The sequence below is a fragment of the Acanthisitta chloris genome, unplaced genomic scaffold, assembly GCF_000695815.1.
Source record: "Acanthisitta chloris isolate BGI_N310 unplaced genomic scaffold, ASM69581v1 scaffold22830, whole genome shotgun sequence".
NCBI classification, from domain to species: Eukaryota; Metazoa; Chordata; class Aves; order Passeriformes; family Acanthisittidae; genus Acanthisitta; species Acanthisitta chloris.
The window spans coordinates 1,144-9,755 of NW_008651401.1; the positions used below are offsets into that span (position 1 = coordinate 1,144).

An 8,612-nucleotide genomic window follows, 5' to 3' on the forward strand; every position below is an offset into this window, starting at 1 on the left:
TTGGGTGCGACAGCCCCTCCTTTTCCTCTGCCCCTTCCCATGGAGAAGCTCTGGTGTTTCTCTTGTCCTTCCCAGAGACCACAGAGCAGGACATATGTCTGCCATACCTTATGCCTCTCTGATATTCCTCTAACCTGTGTTACTGGCCATGGAAACAGGAGCTGTGGTGCTCTGGGGACATCAGAATGGAGCTCATAGCGCTGGAGAACAGCAAACACTCCTGGGTTAGGGTGTCCTGGGCTGCACCTGTCACAGCAGGTGGAGGCAGGGGGGACTCTTCCAGCGTGTGCTGGGCCCAGGGCTGGGCTGCCCAGTGCAGGAGACAGGGACAGACTGGAGAGAGCCCAGTGAAGGGCTGTGGAGGTGATGGAGGGACTGGAGCATCTCTGCCATGAGGAGAGGCTGAGAGAGCTGGGACTGCCCAGCCTGGAGCAGTGCAGGCTCAGGGGATCTCATCTGTGTAGATAAACACCCAGAGGGAGGGTGCAGAGAGGATGGAGCCAGGCTCTGCCCAGTGGTGCTAAGGGACAGGCTCAGTGGGCATGGGCACAAACTGACACGCAGGAGATCCCTCCAAGCATCAGGAAACACTTTTGCATTGTGAGCAGCTCCTCTAGAATGACCCAAAAGAGCTTATTTGCTCAACTTGATGTCCTCCTGCCCCAAGCAAACACTTCTGAAATTAAATGTCTTGTTTTATTTTGGTGCTTTTTAATACCTTGAAACGGGTCAGGTCAGGTCAACCTGCTGCCCACGCTGCTTCCAATGCAGCCCAGGACACAGGTCGTTTCAGGGCTGTCAGGGCAGATTGCCAGGTCACATCCCATTTGTCACCCAGCAGCACCCCCAAGACCTTCTCCCCAGGGCTGCTCTCAACCCACCCAGCCCCCAGCCCGTGCTGGTGCTGGGGGTCGCCCTGACCCAGAGGCAGGACCTTGCACTTGGCCTGGCTGAACTTCATGAGGCTCACAAGAGCCCAAATAATTTGGGGATTTCATAGAATCAGCAAATCCCAGAACAGTTCGGGTTGGGAGGACCTTAAAACTCATCTCATTCCACCCCCTGCCATGGGCAGGGACACCATCCACTAGACCTGTTTGCTCCAAGCCCTGTCCAACCTGGCCTGGAACACTTCCAGGGTTGGCACAGCCACAGCTTCTCTGGGCAACCTGTGCCAGTGGAAACAGATTTATTTACTCTTCCCATATGTACCTCAAGTGTCCCGTAACAAATTTCCTCTGTTCTGCTGCCTCAGGGATGAAGGATGCTCTGTCCTGAGAGTCCCACAGTGTCACCATGGCTGTGCCAGTGAAGAGGCAGCTCACACTCAGTAGCTTCAGCAGCTGCTTGATGTAACACTTCTGATAGCCCCACACTGGAGCCTGTGGCAGCTCCCAGCTGGAGCCAGTGGAGTGCCCACAGCTGGGACAGCCACAGGTCCACCCCAGTCCCAGCACTGCAAGGACCTGAGCTGATCATGCAAGGTGATCTCTTGAGGTCAGTGGGGCTAAACATCACTCCTGGATGCAGCTGCCCCCAGAAGACAGACTGCCCACAGCTCCAGCATCAGCCCATTACCCCAAAGTGACATCTGTGTGACATTTGCTTTGCTGAGTGTCCCAGTGAAGGAGGTTTTATACATCATCCTGCCCCCCACAGCAGCCTTCAGACCTGGGAACTTGCTCTGGAAGTGGGAGAACTGCAGGTTTTCCCTGGCACAGCAGGGAATTAGGAAAGAAGCTTGGCATCTGTGAGGCTGGAGGTGCATGGGCCTGACCGTGGGGAGCTCCCTGGCAGAGTGTGAGTTTGGCCCGTCATGTCTATCCCTGACAACTTAGTTCCTTCTTCCTGATGTTGGCAGTGCCTGTGAAATTGAAGCACTGAGACCAAGGAGAAGTTCTTCAGTCATGGCTCATCTCCCAAGGTGAGAACATCACCTGTGGCCTGACAGGTCTCTGACATCTCTGACCCCAGCAACATGTCCCCATGGAGCAGCCACAGAACCCATCCAAGCTTTCCCACTGCTGGTGGCATCTCCACCATGCCCTGTGGCCTCACCAGGTTGTGTGGGTTGTCATCACACTTCCCTCCATTCGAAATAAAGAATTGCAGGACACATCCCTCGAGGGCAGGGAGATGGGCTGACTTCAAGCAGCACTTAAGACAGCAACTTTGCAAGGCGGGAGCCCCCTGCACTCCCACACCCTTGTCAGGGTGGTGATAAATAACCAACCAAGGGGACAAACCCCCTCCCCATTTCTTACCCTTTCTGTCTCTCGCCCCTTCCTCCCCCCAACCTGCTCAGGGTGACACAAAAGGGTAGCCAGGCCCCTGGGACCCTGAACCAGTTGATGGTGGGAGCAAGGCTATCACCTTGCCAAGCGTCTGTCAGCTCAGCCTGACGCAGGAGCCAAGCAGAGCCATCCTGATCCCACCAGCAAAGGCAGAAAACGATGCTCAAGCTGATTTTACGCAGATGTGGAGCAATTTGGCTTCAACAACAGGCTGCCCCACTGGAAGGGGTCCTGGCTGACAGTGGCAACGAGGTGGGGAGGTGCAGTGCCCAAACACACCCTCCAGGCCCAATGGGCAGCAACACTGGCCACAGAGCCACACACAGCACATCTCTGTATCACACCCGACAGGCTTTATATGCTGCTTCCCGAATCCCTCAGATCTCAGGCTCTAAAGCCGTAAAACAGCCAGGGAGGAGGAACAAAGTGGGGGTTCTTTCCTGAAGGAGGAGAGTGTGGGAGGAGTGGGGAGAGATGCTTTCCCTCTGTGCTAGAGCCTCGAGATGGGGCTCGCTCAGGCTCCAGCCAGCCCAAATCCCCGCAGGCCAGCGGGGGATGCTCACCCTGGCCCCAGGGACCAGTGGCATGGTAGCTTCGAAGGGGTCAGTGGCTGCTGGGGGGGTCACAGCCAGGCTGGGGGGCCCAGCAGGTGAGCCTGTGGGTGGGAGAGGTATTGGGGGGGAGGGCTGCGGCTGCTGTCTGGCACACAGCAGCACAGTGACAGGAGTGTGTCCCCTCCAAGCGTGTCCTGATGCGGGGTGCTGGTCCTGGGGGTGTTTCCTGTGGGGGGAGCCTGCTGTGAGGAAGCAAGAGGGGCTGAGGGGCAGGGGGTGTGCACAGGAGGAGGCAGAAGGGTGAATAGCCCTGGGCTCTAATCGTCCTTGTCCTTGGCCCCGTGCTTCAGGATGCGAGTGAACTCCACATAGTTGAAGTTGCCTTTCTTGTCGATGGGAGCCTCCCTGTACATCTCATCCACCTCCTCGTCAGTGAACCTGTCCCCCATGGTGGTCAGCAGCTCACGCAGGTGGTCCTCATGGATGAAGCCTGCAGGGAGGGCAGGGCATGGCATTAAGAGCGGACAGTGGGAGGGTTGAGCAGTAGCACCTTCCCCACCTCTCCTGAAGACTGTCCTGCCCAGCTCTCCCACTCTGGAGCTGCTTGAGCACTGTCCCCGGGGATTTGGCCCCAGGCCTGTGCTGGCTGCATGCCTGAGGGGCTGTGTGGGGGGCTGTGCTGTACCTGATGCCTCCTCATCAAAGCAGGCGAAGGCATTGCGGATGACGTCCTCAGGGTCGGTGCCATTCAGCTTCTCCCCAAACATGGTGAGGAACATGGTGAAGTTGATGGGCCCTGGTGCTTCGCTCATCATGCCCTCCAGGTACTCATCAGTGGGGTTCTTCCCTGAGGGACACAGGCAGAGATGTGAGTGCAGGGCCCTGGCCCCTCCACTCCCACCCATGCACACAGCTGGATGGGGCTTTGCTTCATTGCAAATGAGTTTGCTGGCTCATGCTCACCCACTCCACCAACACGGGGAGGAGCTTTCACAGTGCCCAGTGCTCCCTCTCTCAGCATCTCTCCCCATGCTTTAATCCATACTTGGAACCAAGCTCTGCCAGGCTCAGCCTTGGGGGAGATGCAGTAATTAATTTGGGGGTTACCAGGAACAAACCCACAGCTTTTCCCATTCCCCTGGCAGCTGACACCCAGCTCCCCCAAGGAGAGGGGCAGCAGTATCCGCACACGAGCCTTGTGCTGCTGATGTCCCCAGCACTCTTCCACCATGGGTGCACCAGGGATGGTTTAACCTCCTCTGCTGAGGTCTGTGCCCCCAGCACTGGCCCCTCTCTGCTCCCGGAGCTCAGCTCACCAGGAGGAGGGAGATCCCTCCCACGGCCAGGCAGGACCTCCAGAACAGGTTTGGCTGCCAGGTCAATCATTGACAGACCTCCCAGAGTGTAATGGAGGTACTGCTGGGAGAGGGAGGAGGCAGTCATGGTCTGCAGCAAAAGAGAACAGGCTCTGGGCGGGGAGTGGGGACAGACCTGCAAGTCTCAACCAGTCAAGGTATCACACCAGCATTGGGACCAGCCTTTGTCACCATGGCTGAGAGTAACGGGAGGGCTTTGTTCCATGGGGAACAACTCCAGGTGACATTCGGGGGTGAGACTATTCAAATACTCCATGGCTGCAGCTCGTGGTTGCTCCCAGGGCAGAGCTTCTCCAGCCCCAAGGGTCTCTTCCCTTCTGGTGAGCACAGCTGTAAGAGCAACACACTGAGCTACTGCCCTGGGATGCCTCACAAACACACCTTCTGTGGTCAGTTGGTGCCAGCAGAGAAATTTCCCCAGGTTTTAAGGCATCCCACCACAGCTGATCTCCAGCACTGGGGAGGTCACCCAGCAGCTGTCCCCACTCCTGAGGAGGTGCTGGGGTAGAGGGGCCATGGGATGGGGTCTGCTCACCCAGGGAAGCCAACATGTCATGCAGATCCTCCTTGTCGATGAAGCCGTCGCGGTTCTGGTCGATCATGTTGAAGGCTTCCTTGAACTCCTGGATCTGCGACTGGTCAAACATGGCGAAGACATTGGAGGTGGCGCGCTGGGGGCGCTTCTTGGTGGTCTTGGCTTTGGCACGTTTGCTGGACATCTTGTCGGCTGTGGTGGTACCTGGGGGCAGGAGCAGAGGGTTGGGGACAGGCAGAGCCAGGGGAGGGGGCAGAGCAGGGGCAGGGACACAGCTCCTGGCACCTCCAGTCCTGTGCCTTGGTTTCCCTGGGCATCACTCAGTTTGGCAACTGGGAGATAAGGCAGTTGCAGGGCTGGAAGTGGGGACAGGCAAGACTTGGGCTCTGATGAGTCCCCTGAGCAGGCAGTGCTCACTGCACCCCTCCCCAAGGGCTGTCCCCCAAGGGCTGCAGGCAGCCCCCAAACCTGCTTGCTGTGTGTCTCCTCCGCATCCCAGGCACAGGGAGAGATGCCCAGCGCAGCACCCAGCTGGGTGCCAGTCCCAGGGGCCGTGGGGGTGGGTGACTTGGCATTTTGGGCAGTGTAGCCATGCCCCCCCAGGCTCCCCTCTCTCTGGCAGGGCTCTCCTAGGACCCAGCCCGGGTCAGTGGGTTTCCCTTGCACCCTCCATGTCGAAGCGCAGGAGCAGCCCCAGCACCCAGCACCCAGCGGGAAGGGGTTATCTACTTCGGGCACATTCCTCACATACCACTGCTTCCCATCCCCCTCCATCTATCCGTCCATCCATCCCACCTCCTGCCGGGTCAAAGGCCGCTTGCTGCTGCCCTCCCTGCCCGGGGAGCCCAGGGGAAGGGCCGCGAAGCAAAGGGGAGAGGGGACCATTGCCCTCGGGGGGCTGTAGAGCCCCTGTGGGGCAGAGGAGAGTGTCCAAGCGGCACCAGGACTGTGAGGTGCAAAGGACTGGTGTTGTTACAGGCAGTGAATGCCAGGAGAAGGAGAGAGCCTGCGGTGGGGGGCAGCTGTGAGATGGACAGACCTCTGGGGACACAGCTGGGGCAATGTGTGTCCCATAGGGAATGGCAGAGGGACCATGCAGGCCCCAAGCACCACCAAGGCAGGACCAAGTCAGGAAATCCAGACTGGGGATTCCTTCCCCCAGCAGAGCTGGGCTGGGGCACAGAGCCCACTCCCACCCTGGGATAGCACTCAGACCCCTTCACAGCCTCCAGGCAAGGGCTGGGGATATCCCCATGCTGCCAGGCTGAGGGATGCAGTCAGTGTTGAGGACACTGCACTGTGGGTGCTGGGGACACAAATGGGGTCTGGATGGGTGCTCAGCACTGCCAACCACCACCAGTGCTGCCTGAGAGGAGGATGCTCAGGCTGCTCCCAGGGGAATCCTACCAGCAGGATGCCAGCAAAGCCCAGCTTGGCAGAGGGACAGTCCCGTGGGACAGGCTGGCCCGAGGTCAGCCCAGGGTAGGACACTGCTCAGAGCCCTCGTGTTTCTGTCCCACATAGCTCCTCCAGCACTCCCCACACCATACCCTCTTTTCAGCTCTTACCATCCTCTCCTGCTAACCCCTATTTCAAGGGGTAGCAGAGGCAGGGGCTGTGGCAACCACCAGCCTGGTCCCCAGCCTGCTGTGGTCCCCAGGCTTCCCTAGTTGGGCTGTGCTGGGGGCAGCAGGCAGTGCCAAATCTCAGCTGACACCATGGTCACCAGCCAAGCTCAGAGCAAGCTGAGGACTTTCCCTGCACCCCAACACCCTCTCCCACCTCACTGTGGGAGCATCCACCAAGCCTAAGCAGGGCCTTCATCTGCATGGGACATGCCCCATGTCCTCAGGAGACACACCCTGCCTGGGATGGAATCCACACGGCCCTCAGCCTCTCCCTTGCACTGCACCCAGCACCTGACAGTAGCCATCAATCACCCCACCATCCCCTAACCCTCCATCCTTTATCGGTGCCCACCAGGGAAGGGACATTTGCCACCAGCCAGCCCAGGACTGGGGAGCTCAGCTGTGCCCAGCCAAGGGGAGCAGCAGGACTGGGGTGCTCAGCTGTGCCCACACTGGATGGGCAGGAGACCTCACCCCCCAAAACCCGTAACTGTCCGCTGCTTCCTCCAGCACTACTGCACAATGAAGCTCTTTGCAGAAGGACAACCTCTCTCTGCATGCCCTGCCAGGCACCACAGTGTGCAAGTGACATCCCCAGGCAGCGTGTGCTGGTCACATCCCATGGCAGCAGCGTGGGGAAGCTCAGTTCCACACCACAACTCCACCAGGCCAAGTCAGAGCCAGCAATACAGTCTCTGCCACTGGCCCACAGCACTGGGCTCAGCTTTCAAAACACACCAAATTATTAGCAGAATTACTAGCAGAAGATTAGAGACATAAGCAGGAGTTTTGTTCTCACCACATGAATTAATATTATCCAAATATTTACCCTGTCCCAGCTATGACTAACAGCAATACAGCTTGGCACCCTCCCCAGAGGGACAGTGCTCCTTAAGGGGATTAAGTATGATTTGGACAGCACCATAGATCTGCTGTTTGATCCAAAATATGCCCTGGAAAGATGCTCACTCCCAAGGTCCAGCTCAGCTATTCTATCTCTGCTGTTAGAGAGCCTCCTTGGGCCAGCTGGGACTTGGGAAGAGACTTTTTTGGGTCAGTGTGGGGAAAGGTTTGTGTGCATCAGACGCAAGGGATCTGCAGCAAGGACTGATTTGGCTGGGGTGGTCCCTGCTTTGCACAAGGGTGTGACAGCTACGCTCCCCTGGTGCTTGAGGCCATGCTTCCTGGGATTCCCAAACACCCTGTGCCCAGGGAACACACAGCCATGATGCCCTGCATGTTAGGGTGGACTTGGCTAAGACAAACGGTGCAGCCACCAAGCCTCCAGCTTCCTCCTTGGTAAAAGGGAAACCCATTGAGACTGGTCCTTCTCCTGCCACCCTGTGCTGAAAGTCCCATCCCACAGGTGCTCCAGCCCAGGAGCTGCAGATCTCAGCCAAGGAGGTCAGTGCTCGGGTGACACCATGACAGCCACATGCTGACCTGATCACCAACTCGCCCTGTCACCAGCTGCCTTAATCCCTTGTCCTTCTGCCACTGCTCCTGCCAGGACGATCTCCCAGCCTCCTGCGCCACAAGGCTTGTGCCACCTCCACCTAGAAGCTACGCCCAAGGGACCACAGGGCTGGCTTAAAGAGTTCATAAGTTAGTAAATAGTTTAGTTTTCCAGAGAAAGAGGAAAAGACCCACAGTTATCAGAAATATAAACTACCATGTGTTTCCTCTTTGGTAAAAACCAAACTAGCAGCTCCATCCTGGTGCTGCTTCCTGGCTATGCTGGGGAGGGTGGGACAAGCCAAAGGGCCATGGCAGTGCTGCCAGTGCAGGCAGCCTTGTCCCATATCCATCTTCCTCCCTCCTGCCTTCTCCCCTTCCCTGCAGCTCCTCCTGTGCTGGTCCAGCTCACTATCCCTGCTGGAAGACAAAGGAGTGGGAACTTGCTGCTGGGCTGATCAGGCTGTGGCGCGCTGGGTGGCACAAAGGAGGGCAGGGAGAGGACAGGGCTGCTCCCCTGGCAGCAGCAGCAGCCCCTGTGGTGTGCACATGTATTCAGAAGCTATGATCTCCAGGGACATGCTGCTAAGGGTTTGCCAAGAGTGGCTCCTCCAAAGCTGTCATGCAACCGCAGGACCAGCAAGGCTGCCCTGCCACTCCCAGCACAGCTGGGCAGGGACAGCATCCACTCCAGCCAGCTCCTCTGTGCCACCACATCCCGGCAGCCAGAGGCATGATGTGCATCTGCTGGATGCTTTGGGTCAGGGTAG

At 58.1% G+C, this 8,612-nt stretch overlaps 1 protein-coding gene across 3 annotated transcripts in view; it reads right to left on the reverse strand.

The window, feature by feature from the left end:
• Positions 1-3,073: 3,073 nt before the first annotated feature.
• Positions 3,074-8,612, reverse strand: part of LOC103800827 (myosin regulatory light polypeptide 9) — a 6,559-nt gene continuing 1,020 nt past the window's right edge. Inside the window, exons 2-5 of one of the 3 annotated variants that reach the window (XM_009073215.1) lie at positions 6,542-6,545; positions 4,760-4,963; positions 3,534-3,695; positions 3,074-3,338 (exon numbers count right to left, since the gene is read on the reverse strand). In XM_009073215.1, the coding sequence (XP_009071463.1) occupies positions 3,166-3,338; positions 3,534-3,695; positions 4,760-4,943 (519 nt within the window). In that variant the 5' untranslated portion in view covers positions 4,944-4,963; positions 6,542-6,545 and the 3' untranslated portion in view covers positions 3,074-3,165. Of the gene's footprint in view, positions 3,339-3,533; positions 3,696-4,759; positions 4,964-6,541; positions 6,546-8,612 lie in introns of those variants that run through there. The other 2 variants (XM_009073223.1, XM_009073230.1) reach the window with 2 other exon arrangements.